The sequence below is a fragment of the Schistocerca serialis genome, chromosome 7 (genome assembly GCF_023864345.2).
Source record: "Schistocerca serialis cubense isolate TAMUIC-IGC-003099 chromosome 7, iqSchSeri2.2, whole genome shotgun sequence".
Lineage (NCBI taxonomy): Eukaryota > Metazoa > Arthropoda > Insecta > Orthoptera > Acrididae > Schistocerca > Schistocerca serialis.
Genome location: NC_064644.1, coordinates 21,164,143 through 21,178,500, shown reverse-complemented (window position 1 = coordinate 21,178,500; position 14,358 = coordinate 21,164,143). Strand labels below are relative to the sequence as shown.

Below are 14,358 nucleotides of genomic sequence, written 5' to 3'. Positions count from 1 at the left end.
CCAATAATTAAGATTGCTGAGCCACATTTCTGTATGAGCTGACAGATACTTATCATTTACTATATCAAGTAACATACAAAACTATTGAGTTGAAGACATCATCCTTTTTGGTGTCAGCTACAAGTGCATCAACAGAGAAAATTTTAAAGTAAGTCGTACCACAATATAAACATAACGTTCCGACTACATATAAAAATAAATGTACAGCAGATGGCTATCATGAATGCCATGCAATGCAAATTGCTTGACAAATGCCTTACCTCAGTGAAAGTTGATTAAAACCTTAATGTAGCCCGTATGCTACAAAACTGGAAATTCCAATACAAAAACAATTAACAAAAACGAAGGAAATCAACCACTCACTTATGCCCAATTGAAGCACACTTAGTACACAGAAACATGTAATGGCACAAGGACACTTTAGCCTTTGAGCTACGGCTCTCCTGCTGGGTGTACAATCTCCCTTGGACACAACCACACTGATATCTAAAAACACCCATTTGAAGCCACAAATCCTCTATGTAGGTCAGGCAACAAATCTGGTTCAACATAATTATGGGCAAATTTGTGATCATCACAAATGTATTTTCAGTCTGAATGAATCAACACAGAGACCTGAAGGACAGTAAATATGGCACGATTGGATTCACACAAAATAAAGCATTCCAACACAAACATGTCACGCAGTTACACCGATCATAAAAAAACAAATATATAATATCACTAATGAGGGCACCTTATGCCTTTACAGACAATGCTCCTCTCTACAGCCCGCCGATGTGGCCGTGCGGTTCTAGGCGCTTCAGTCAGGAACCGCGTGACCGCTACGGTCGCAGGTTCGAATCCTGCCTCGGGCATGGATGTGTGTGATGTCCTTAGGTTAGTTAGGTTTAAGTAGTTCTAAGTTCTAGGGGACTGATGACCATAGATGTTAAGTCCCATAGTGCTCAGAGCCATTTGAACCATTTGAACCTCTCTACAGTTTCCTCCATACTTGCAGGATTGGAAATCAGTGCACAAATAATGCCATCACTGTTATATGCAGCTGCAGAAGTAGTTTTATGAAGTGGTAACTCACAGTACATGATGTGATACTCAGATAAGTATCTGTTTCCTTGGCATATTCTTGGCAGATCTTACAGGGTGTATCTGAAAAGTAATGTGACCGAATTTTCTGTGATGCAACTACATGTCGCACAGTAGTCGAACTGATTGGGAAGGATGAGGGTTACATTTAGCTTTCCAAAGGTAAGTCACTCAATTGGCTCTGAACTCCTGGAGGATTAGGACAGCTTCTTCTGTGAACTTCTACGTAGTGGTCACATCAAACTTACAATGGAGAAATCTTTACAGCAACACTACGTGATAAAGTTGTGTGTAAGGCTCAACAAAACACTGCCTGAAACTTTTGGATTAATTAAGGAAGCCTTGGTGGTTGACTGCCTTTCCAGATCACAGTCAAACAAGTGGCACAAGGTGTTTAGAGAAGATTGAGAAGAGGTCACCAACGAGGCCCACGCAGGATGCCCTTCAACATCATGAATGGATGACCATGTGACATGTGTGCACTAGCTTCTGAATTCAGACAGTCAAATGAGTGGTCACTTGATGTTGGGATTTTTAGACTTACCCAATTTCCCAAGGCAGTGCTCCAGAGACTGAAACACAGGATCACCCATGTCTGAAAGAAGTTCTGCACATTGTGGAAATCGCACCACGACAACACACCGGCTCACATCGTCTTTGTTGTCACAGCCTAATTGACCTGTATTGGCGTGGCAACAATGTTACAGCCACCCTACAGTCCCTACCTGATCCCAGGGGACATTTTTTTTTTTTTTTGTTTCCTCAGGTGAAAAGAGATCTCAAAGGAAAGTATCTGGAGTTGGTGGACAATGTGCACACTTCTTTGACAGTTTCCCTGAAGAGCATCCCAACTGAGGAGTTCCAGAAAGCTTATGATGCATGTAATAAGCATGGAAATCATGCTGACAAATATGTACTGATGCAGAAAGGTTATACTTAAGACAGTTTTAAGTTATTGACCTATCTGGAAAAGAGAGAGAGAGAGAGAGAGAGAGAGATGTTATGCATTACCTTCTGCACAAATCCCATATTTAATTGTGTATGCTAACACAACAGAAAAATGCATTGGAGGCAATCAATGTGATGGTACAGACTGCTTATCCAAGTTCTTGCTCAGACTGCACACTCTGGATAATGGCAAAATAAACACAGATGTTAATAAAAAAAAAAATAGATGGTAGTATATTTCCCACAACATGGCCATAGTTTAGAATTGGATCTTCCCTCTATGACCACAATAAAGCTCTTGGTTTGAGGAAAATCGAGACAATTTGTTGAACTAGCCTACCCAAAGCCCTGACCTAAGCTGCAGAACTGAAGCATTCTTCATGAAAATTGCTAAAAAATTATATTTTCAGTGTATCTTGACTTTATATAATTGACACAATGCTGTAAGAAACTATGATCTCTGCTGTCATTACAAATAAATGAACACCATCTGGTTCACTTCAGTTATCACCAACTATCAGTTTCAATCTGTGCTGCAGATAATCTTTAAATCTAATTGGAACAGGAAAAAATGGGAACAACAACAAAAATTACGAAAGTGTGACATCACAAACATTACCATCACAGGCTGCACAATTAAAACCAAAATATTACAAGAACCCACACGAACCTGGTGCCACAAATAGCAATTTGTCAAATGACATAAAAATATTAAGGTTGTGGGTGGGATAACAAATTTTTTGCACAGTCACATGATGTGTGCATATGTCATAGGCCAATATATTAAAACAGCATTAAGGTGATACCTTCGTCATAAAATAAACTGAAATAAATAATAAAATAAAGGAATAAAAGACATGTTACGAAGTAAATATCTGTATGTATGTTGTGTCATATATAAAGAGGTAAAAATAGAAGTAAAAAAAACAAACTCACAGTACAGTTTGTTCATTTGTTCTCATTTGTATACTTTAGAAGACAGTGCAGAATTAACAGACATATGTAATCAAGCTAGTTTGAGTCTTCCCTCTGTCAAAATATAACTTTAAGACTTGGCCTTCATCTTAATGAGTAAGAATACAATTATACTGACGACAATTACTGTGAGCTAAGAAACAGGTGAAGAGAGAGGAAGGGAAGGGACATAGCTACAAAAATTACTGAAGATTTTTTCAGTTACTAAAAATTACGGATTTAGCTACAATTATTTTTACAACTGTATCCCCTTCCTCCTCTTCACCCAGTTCTCATAAAGTTATTTCTTGACAGATGGAAGACTCAGACTAGGCCGATTAGACATGTTTGTTAATTCTGCACTGTCTTTTAAGATATACAATGATAACAAAAATGTATGATGCACACTGTACTGTGAGGTTGTTTTTTACATCTGTTTTATCTTTTATTGAATAACACATTCTATCATGGAAATCTATCTCATTATCATGTCTTTTAATCCTTGATTTCATTATTTATTTTAGTTTATTTTATGGTGGAGGAATCTCTTTGATGCAGCTTTAATATACTAGCCTATGTCATGCAGAACATCACACAATTATATAAAAACAGTTTTTAGCCCACTCCCAACCTCTGCGGTGCCAGGTATGTGTGGGTTCTCATAATATTTTGTTGTTAATTGTGCAGCCTCTGATGGTAATGTTTGTAATGTCACACTATCGTAACTTTTATTGTTGTTGCCTCTGTTTCCTGTTCCATCTAGACCTGAAGATTATCTGCAGCACAGATTGAACTCAATAGCCGGTAAACAAAAGGTTGTGATCCAAATATCACATTTGTTTCTTCATTATCAGACTTCAGTTGAAAGAGCTCCTGGGAAATAAAACACTGTTGCAATATCAGGAAGAGGTCCACATATTATTAGTTCCAGTGCTGCATCTTTAGAACATGTAGCAATAGATGCTGGGAGACTTTTGGACACACTTTGTTAAAAAATGCATAAGGAAATACACAAGTTTAAAACAACTCTAATTAACTTAATAAGCAAGTTCTCCTTTATAATTAAATACCTGTATTCTGAGAAAGCATAACTTTGTTATGGCTATATATAATATAAGGCTTCTGTTATAATAAATTCCATCCACGAATTTCCACTGTTGTTCTTTACACTTATTTCTTACAGAAATGCTTCTTTCACTAACAATCGTACATAGCAAAATCCCGTTTTTAAGTTCCCGCATTTTACATTTTCCCATTTTTCACATTCACTTTTGTCTGTATGAACAGCAGTACTATTCTCTCAGTACAATGCTTTCCCTTCACTAACAAATCCATGTTACAACATTTCCTGCATTGCAAGTTTTCCTTGACATTACCACAACCTTTAACACTGATTTTCAGACAGATTTCTACAAAAACTGCATCGTATTACTGGTCAGAGGCAGCTTTGGAACAAAGCAGAAAACACAGACTATACACAAAGTTATTGATCATGTAACATAGCATTAGTGTGGTAAGCAAGATTTTCAATGTCAGTGTGTTGATCACGGCCACCTGTATTATAGGTTCACAGTGTTTCAAAGGGTGGGAAAGTATGCTGAGTCACTGTCTTAATAATAATCACGATCAGATGATACTGACTCTAGCAGCAATATTGCATCATATTACAACAGCTTTAATTTCACAGTCATTTATACAAATAAGAACCAGTTATTAGGATGGCTGTCTCTATAATGGGATTTCACAAATCATTTCATGTGAAATATGCTAATCTGTACAAGGCATGCACTCTTAGGTTGTATGACCTGATGTCAGACATAAACATTCCTCCTCGACATGCTCCATAATATGATGACAACTTCCATCCTCTTTCTCATCTAGGATGTCCCTGAGCCAAGTGACCTCCTTCTTGGCAACAAGCAGTAGATTTTTGTGCCTACTGATCTATGTTTATGAATATTGCCAATCTTAGTGTTTTCACCAACACTGTGTTACAAGTTTCATTTACCAAAATTTTACAAAAATTATCAATAACAAGTCTCACATTAGAACACATATATCTTTTTGATGTGGTTTCATGAAAGACTTTTGCTTCCACATTTTATTTACATCACTGACATGACCAAACATTTCGCCTTTGTGATTATCAAGAAGGCAGTGGCTGAGAACTAACGCAAAAAAAGTGCGATTCCTGTGACTGAAATGATTAGAAAAGATGCGAAATGTATTTCTGTGGCAAAAAATGATGATTCTACAATGTGTAATTTTCCATGTTGAATCGAGAGTTCGTTTAGCAAAGGACCTACGACTTTCTGCTTTTACCCTGAACCCAACTGTGGGAAATTGGCCCAATGTCAAAGTCAGCGTGAGACAATTTGGGTCCACAGCAAAAAAACATAAATATGTTTCGACATCAGTATATGATTGTTTGGATAAATCCATTGTAGAGCGGTTTGTTAGCACGAGAGTGTCAGAAATTCCACTTGATGGCAACATACTGAGAGAAAAGGCATTTCAGTTCACTGCAAGAATGGGGATCACCAACTTCATGGCATTGTACAGTCGGATCAATCAATTTACAACTCACAACGTAATGAGGTGAAAATTTAAGTGTTGATAGTGGAACTGTGGACTAATGGAAGAAAGAACTGTAAAATATATTTAAAGACTATGATCCAAAAAATATTTTTAATGTTGACAAAATTGGACTTTATAACATATTATCAAATAAGATTTTATGTTTCAAAGACAAGAATTGCCACAGTGGGAAACTGAGTAAGCACTAAACTTCCTGGCAGATTAAAACTGTGTGCCGGACCGAGACTCGAACTCGGGACCTTTACCTTTCGCGGGCAAGTGCTCTACCAACTGACTGGAGACAAGGTACTGGCAGTAGTAAAGCTGTGAGGACAGGGCGTGAGTCGTACTTGGGTAGCTCAGTTGGTAGAGCACTTGCCCGCAGAAGGCAAAGGTCCCGAGTTTGAGTCTCGGTCCGGCACACAGTTTTAATCTGCCAGGAAGTTTTGTATCAGTGCACACTCCACTGCAGAGTGAAAATCTCATTCTGGAAACATAACCCAGGCTGTGGCTAAGCCATGTCTCCGCATTATACTTTCTTTCAGGAGTGCTAGTTCTGCAAGGTTCGCAGGAGAGCTTCTGTAAAGTTTGGAGGTAGGAGATGAGGTACTGGCAGTAGTAAAGCTGTGAGAATGGGGCGTGAGTCGTGCTTGGGTAGTTCAGTTGGTAGAGCACTTGCCCGCGAAAGGCAAAGGTCCCGAGTTCCAGTCTCGGTCCGGCACAAAGTTTTAATCTGCCAGGAAGTTTCGTATCAGCACACACTCCGCTGCAGAGTGAAAATCTCATTCTGAGTAACCACTGTTTCACTTATGGTCAATACTAAAGCATCTGAAAAATTACCTCCATTAGTAACTGTTATACTTAAAAAGCCAAAGCGTTTCAAAAATGTGAGAACCCTGCCCACTAATTACTATTCCGACAGCACTGCATGGATGACCAGTCCTGTCTTTACATCCACCATGCATGCACAGGGTGCTAGACATGTCCACCACTCCCTGACAATCTGCAGCTCAGAAATATGAAGTTAGTGTGCTTGCTTCTTAATTGTACATGGGAGCTTCAACTGTTGCATTTGAGAATCACCCATTCATTTAAATGTAAATACAGAAAAATGCTTATCACAAAGACTATATTTATGCATGATAATGGCATGGACCCAAAATCTATCACCATATCGCTTTTGGATGCTATGTATTATGATGTATTATGCAGCCAAAAAAATGAAGAGATGTGACTCCTTTGACTATTTCTGACTGTTTCATGAAAGCAGGATTTAAGTTCACAGAAACCACACACACACACACACGCACACACACACACACACACACACAAACACACACACACACACCACTGGAAGGAGATTTGCTGAGAATACAGATTTTTCTGCGATAAGCTTACTGTCTATGTTTCATCTACGTTTACGTATGTCAGTGTCGGTGTTTCAGTCGTCCCTTCAGAGGTGTCAACAACAGATAATACCATTATCAAATGAGATGATGATGATAAGAAACAGTTGTGCCTAATAGTAGAGAATTTATGAAAGCTACTAATATTTTGAGGCAGCACATTGGTAGTGCATCAGGTGGTGATAATGTATTTCATGCTTTGTATACGGTGGAGAGACAACTAGAGCTAACTGATGTTAGAAACAAAGGAAAATAATTAATTATTTCAGATTTTTTAAATAGGCAAAATTTAAACTGTTTTAATTCTGTATTTCGAACAATATAAAGAGAATGACAGTAAGAGTAATTTATTCACTTTCACTTGTTGTGTTTCCTATGCTTTCTTGTATTTCACACTTTCCTGTATTTTACACATTTTTGTGTCACTCCACTGAAAAGTGTAGAAAGGGGGTTTTCCTGTAGTTACATTTGTACATGCTAACACGTAAAACAATTAAGAGTATAAGTGAAGACACAGTGGTTTCTTTGAAAGTACCAGAGTTTCTATGTACAGGATTTGTCAGCTAATCTGTTTGTAAAGCAATGTAAACGAAACATCATTGTACATAACTCACAGATCTTTGTAAAACTAGACTTTTGTTCTTCAGCACACACACACACACACACACACACACACACACACACACTCACTCATTCACTAAAACATAATGTCCCAGCTTACCTGAAGAAGGATCTGGGCGACCATATTCTACTTGTCAATATGCATTTCAGCTGCACAATACCTTCACTGGTGAGTATCTGTAATTACTCAATACCTATTTGGCAACCGAAGTCTTCCAGACTTATAAATGCAGTGTGTTCAAAAAAAGTGTTAAATACTTTAAGAGGTGGCTGTACTCTTCCAAACAAGAAAAATAATTCCCATAAACATGGGTCCAGAAAACATTTGTTTCCTAAATAAACATTTGATTACAGGAAGGGCCGTGTGATGCTTTGTTGCAGATATTAGTGCAGTCTTAGCACTGGCACTCCGTCAAATGTGCAGGCAGGGTATTGTGATGTCTTATTCGCAGTACTCTACCTACTTCATGAACAGTTACTGTACCCACAACAACAGTGCATTCAGACCCTAAGCCACAGGATCATCATAGCAGACAGTGGTTCTGTCAACGGCTGCTGCAGAAGTCCGCTGGAGACTCGTAGTTAAATCCAAGGTCTCATTAACTGATGAGGCAGGTTCACAAGAGACAGGTTGTGAATTTCCATAACCAGCATGTATGGGCAGATGTAGATTCCCAAGCAATTCAGAAAAGTGGGCATCAAGAAAAATTCTCAATCAACATATGGGTAGGTGTACTTGATGATAGATTAATAGGGCTATACATACTACCACTGAGCTTAACTGGGATGCATTACCTGGACTTTCTCTTTAACAAATTGCCTCCCATACTGGATGCTGTGCCACTGCAGTAACGAATACAAATGTGATTCACGTATAATTGTGCACCAGCAAAAATTCATAACAATTTGTGTGAACATCTGACGCAGACATTTCAGTACCGCTGGATTGGTCGGAGGGGCCCCACATCTAAGCCTGCTCGTTACCCAGATGTCAGTTCCCTGAACTTTTGGTTATGGGGGCACCTGAAGGAATTGGTCTTTGATGCATGACAGCAGGTGCAACAACAACCAGGTACACTTCAAAGGACACGTCATTTCTTACGCTGGAGGGCAGAGGAGTGCACTGTCATGAATGGATGCCATGTTGAACACCTTCTGTAAACAAGTGTTTATCGGACAAAATATGCATTTCCAGACCCATGTTTACTGGACTTATTTTTCTTGTTTTGATGAATACTACCACCTCTCAAAGTATTCGATACATTTTTTTGAATACCCTGTAAATATCTTGCATACCACTTTTCCAATGCTTTTCATGTCAGTATCGAATTTGCCTGAGGAACCAGTTCTCCAACTTACTGCTCACTCAAATACATTTGAGAGCCAGAGTGGTGTGTGTGTGTGTGTGTGTGTGTGTGTGTGTGTGTGTGTCTTGTCAACTTCAGAAGAAGGCCTTTTGGAAGAAAGCTTACTTGTTTAGCAGTCTTTTTGTAGTGCCTGTCTGTGAGTCAACATCTCCACTATAAGGTGAATAACAATCTATTCTTTTCATAATACGGTCATTACCCCATCCTGGATTTTCCATTGTTCGACTTTTTTAAACTATAAAAGCACAGTCAAGAGTCATGAATTGCAGGTGTCACATCATGTTGCATTTACTATTAACTACCACTACAAATTTCAATAACAGCATCAGTTTATAATAGAAACTGGTTTACTTCCACGAATTCATGTTTTGTATAAATAGGACCTTGAAGGCCCAACGGTACTGGACGTTCACTGTGCCATCCTCAGTGCACGGGTGTCACTGGATGTGGATATGGAGGGCCATGTCGTCACCACATCGCTCTCCCGGCCACAGTCAGTTTTTGTGACCACAGCCACTACTCCTCTACCAAGTAGCTCCTCAACTGGCATCACAAGGGCTGAGTGCATCCTGCTTGCCAACAGCTCTCAGCAGACAGGACGGTCACCTATCCAAGTGCTAGCCCAGCCCAACACTGCTTAACTTCAGTGATCTGATGGGGACCAGTGTCAGACTTCCATGTATAAAATAGCTTCAAATATTGGTTTACTTTACATATTTTTGGATTAAAGGAAACATTTACCGAAAATCACAAGCATCGAGTTGTTGACAGGCATACTTCAAAGTACATTTGTACTCTAGCTCGAAAAAGAGATACTCTGAAAGCAATTGAGTTTTGTTTCTTTTTGTGGGTGTGCCTGTTGATGACTGAACGCTTCTGCTTTTCAGTGAGTGGTCTCCTTTAATGCAAAAGTAGAACTTTCCTATAATATCCTTTTACAAAAGACTTATAGCATCTCAACATGTATGTTGTTGCATCTCCAGAACTGTGTGTCATATACTGATATAACTTTGCAGGTACATTCAATGATATGTGTGGATACTGTCTGCAAATTGTGTTGCAAACGGAATCAGTAGTAAAGAAGAAATAAATTAAAACATCATACCTGATGCTCAAGTTTTACTGCATGAACAGTGAAAATGTAGTAAGCATTAAAATTTTTATGTAATTCCAACTTTATTTTGAGAACTCTTTATTTGAATTACTCTTAGAGTTATATTTACTACATACTGGTGACTAGTTTCAAATATAGCCATTCATTTGCGAAACACACTTGCACTAAAAGTTTTTATCAAAGCAAAATTCCGCTGATATATTTAAATAATATCCTCAAAACACGTTGTCGTAGAACAGACACAGCATTTAGTGCTACTTCATCTGTTGAATGTGTCATGCATGTTGTAAGACCACTCCATATCTTTTTCATGACTGCACATTGTGTGGACATTATCCAATGAAACTCTGGTTTGATAAGCACTTCAATGCTGGTCAGCTTAAAAATGAGCAGGTACCTTAAAAATTTTTTCCTTCCCATCACTTTGTGAGGAGGGAGGGTCCATGAGCAAAAGTTTTGCAGATGTTTGAAATTATGTGTAAGATGTATTTGAAGTTGCTAAGTGCTCTCATTTTCGAGTACTGGAGGAATTAAGTCCCCATATTTGTGAGCTGCCAGTTTTGCTACCTCAAGACAAGCGTGCAGTTTCTGACTGAAAAACTTGTCTTATAGTTATTACTTGTCTTTTAACATTATACCTCTTCCTGAGCAGATTATGATGGTAACTGAATATCAAACTTTTCTTGCCCTTGGATGCCCTCAGATAAGGGCAAGTGATACCAAGTTTGGGGATAATCTCTTAGTAATATGGATCACTGTACAACTGCTGCTATCATGCTACAGATGTAAAGTCGCTGGTGCTACCAGAGGCAAATATAAGACTGCAAATACTGACAAATAAGATGTAACTTAACACACAAGTGAACATGAACCGAACTGAAATTTTATTTCAGGTTGTTTTGTTAAAGTATCACAATACAATAGTAAAAAAAGGAGCAGCATTTACTCAATTGAAACAAACACTCAAGAAACAACACATACCATAGTGAAGAGTCTTTCTTGGTATCTGTTGCTCCAACACCACAGTCATAAGGCATATCAAGTTGTGAAAATAGTGGAAACAGGACTTGAATTCCCCCTATAGAATTAAGAGTACTGTGGATGGAATGAGTAATGACTGCTTTGACATCCTGAAATAAATAATAACCAGATATCAAACTGCTGAATCATTATAACAATTAGATTCACATAGCTGTAAAATATAAACCCTTTGTCTTACCTGTAGCATAAGCGCATGAGGAGTATGTACAAAATACGAAATATTGCCTTTTGGGGCAGACTGCAAACACAATTGGCTGTCTGTTGCTACAGGATTGTACATGAACACAATGGCACTTGACAGTTTCCCATCATACAACACCTAGAAGGAAAGTAGTTTCTAATAAGGAAATTAATCAATGTGAACAAAATTTCATATTGAAAATTTATGTCACAAGGCTGTGGCTTATCTCAAGAAGTTTTCATTTAATTACATACACAAGATGAATGAGATGACATGAAGGCACAAAATATTTATGTAATTAAGTAACATTTGATATGTGATTTATAAATCTATAATCAAATACAAAGCTATGCACAGGATCTCCAATTACTCACAATGAAAGCACTGTACAAAAAATATTAGGCTATGCAAAAAAAGCTCAAAGCAAAGCTTTTAGTTAGATGTCTGAGTTCAGTTACTTAGAAACAATACACCAGAATGGAGCCCTTTTTGTATCATCAGCTTTCTCAAATATAAATACTATGTTATTGTATACAGTACTAAACATAATATGATACTGTACAACACACATGAAGTATAAATATTCAGTTTACTAAAGAAAGGGAAAATCCTTCTAAGACTTGTAACACACAGACTTATTCTACTGGTATCTGGTGATAATATAGATGATATACACCTTAACCCAAAACAGAGTTACAAATTAATCTGACACAAATGAGCTATGTAGACTAAAACCAGTTACAACCAAAAACAAAATTTTCCTTGCAACAACAGTTCACCTAGGGCAACACATGAGTTGCAAAGAAACTACCAGAGAAAATGGTATCAAAAATTAAATCATACATATTCAGGCAATCCGTTGTGAAACGATATTTGTATTTATCACATTTCCCATTATATTCCAATCAACAAATGTTTGCTCAAGTACCATTCCATATATTTGAGCTCTATGAAACAAACACAAAACATCAACATCATAATGAAAGTACTGTATGCATGTATGTATATCTGCCTCTTTCTATCTCTCCACCCCCTCACTTTCAGACTTTCGTCCAGGATACAAGTTAGGTGTCATTCTCTAAAAAAAGAAACATGAAACATGTATAGTGCACACAGTGAAGAACAGTAACTAAGACAAAATAAATGACTAAAAATCCCAAGTGCATTTCTCAAACAAGAATACATCTAGTAAGTTACTCAAAATTACAGTAGATACACTCCAATTGCCAACTCTACAAGAATCACATACAGTGTGCATTAAACCAACAGCTAAAAATTTAAACAAGAGATAAGGGCTATTTTATGCATATAACTTAATCTGTCATCCAACTATGTGAACACAGAGCCACAAGCCATTGTGAAGGGCACAGGATAACTATTCCACTATTCCCATGACAAGTGCTCTGAAGTGAACTGTCAACACATAATAGCAAACAAATATGTGCAAGCTTACAGAGAGCAAGGCGTGGTTGTCCAGCATGCGTGAGGGGGCGGGGGCGGGGGCTGCAGCGGCCGGCTCACTCACCCGTTTGTGATTGTCGGGCAGGCTCAGGTTGCACTCATTGTCAAACCGAAACTGACACTGCAAGGGACATAGACAACTACTCTCACTTTCAAGGTACATCTACTAATACTTCGGCACATACATATCACTCCAGCTGACAAATCTCACAAATGTTGCATGCCCTATTTCTTCATAACTCCTCAACACAATGTTATTGAAATTATGAAGGTATGTAATGTACATCCACATGAGTTTAACCACCAATGACTAAAACACAAATAGTTTAAACTACTGCAATGATGATGATAAATCTTCTGAAACAGTTATCTACCAGTTCAAAGGCTCAGATTTTAGCAAAAATATGAAGATGTCTTTTTTTTCATTTATTTGACAGCAGTCATGACAGCACTGCTTTATTACTGACTTCGAGCAATCCTTACCTTCAGGAAGTGAAATTCAAACTATGGCTGACAGACACATATAAAAGATGAAAAATCTATTCTGGTTTTAGGGATCGTTCGTTCCTTCCTCAGAGAGAAAAGATGTACAGAATGTGGGAGGTTAGTAAGAAAGGGTAGGTCACTTAAATCCCAGACTGAAAGGGATGCAACTTTTATGATGACGCTGGAATTGAAATTCTATCCATAAGGTAGGACAGATTACGTGTGTCTATTAACAGTACTCATAATGTTGCCTCCTGAAGGTAAGTACTGCTTAGTCATTCTGTCTCATAAGTTTACAGTTTTCTCAATTTGTCCTTTTGATACAATTATTACTGACAACTTTCAACAAAAAATAATATTACTGACTTTGCCTGATATTGGCACTCAATACTACAGTTAGCAGGTCAGCACAGGAAAAAAAGAAAATCATGCATATTGTAGAACATATGGATAAAATAACATGGATTACTATTATTATTATTATTATTATTATTATTATTATATGGAGAATGCGATTTTAGCCCCCCAGAAACAAACACAAATTCAATACCTTGATTTTATTTGAAATAACGAGCTAACCAAAAAAGTAGTACACAGAGTTTATATGACAAGTATGTGACTGACTAACTTCTAATAAAAATTAGATGATATTTCTAACACACAGTACTTATTTCCTTTACTTTAAAAACGGGATATGCTTACTCCTCTGTTAAAAAACTATAATATTAACCACCTGTATTTACATTAATGACAGCAAATTAAAAAGAAATTTGAATAAATGAAAGTAATGGTGGGTAACATTGAACAACACACATATTATGTTCACCGCACTCTGCCTGCCATTTACTACAATCACATTCATTTACGTTAAAAATGTCTAGAAGTTCACTAAAATTTCATTAAATAAAAAAAGGATATGCATTTATGGCAGATTACGAATAAAACATTGGCCAAATTCTGAAACCTTAGAGAAGCACTCATTTACTTTTTTTAGTTACAAACAATGGTGATAGTGCATTCCACATACTTGTTGCAAGATATGGCATACAACACAAGAAGTGAACAATATGTTTGTGTTTGTAAAACATAGAATGTAGGATCACAGCTGGTTGTACG

At 37.5% G+C, this 14,358-nt stretch overlaps 1 protein-coding gene across 1 annotated transcript in view; it reads right to left on the bottom strand.

Moving 5' to 3' along the window:
• Positions 1-14,358, bottom strand: part of LOC126412765 (neurobeachin) — a 1,487,907-nt gene that overhangs the window by 934,357 nt on the left and 539,192 nt on the right. Inside the window, exons 9-11 of the mRNA XM_050082518.1 lie at positions 12,749-12,877; positions 11,293-11,433; positions 11,055-11,203 (exon numbers count right to left, since the gene is read on the bottom strand). Of these exons, the coding sequence (XP_049938475.1) occupies positions 11,055-11,203; positions 11,293-11,433; positions 12,749-12,877 (419 nt within the window). The remainder of the gene's footprint in view (positions 1-11,054; positions 11,204-11,292; positions 11,434-12,748; positions 12,878-14,358) is intronic.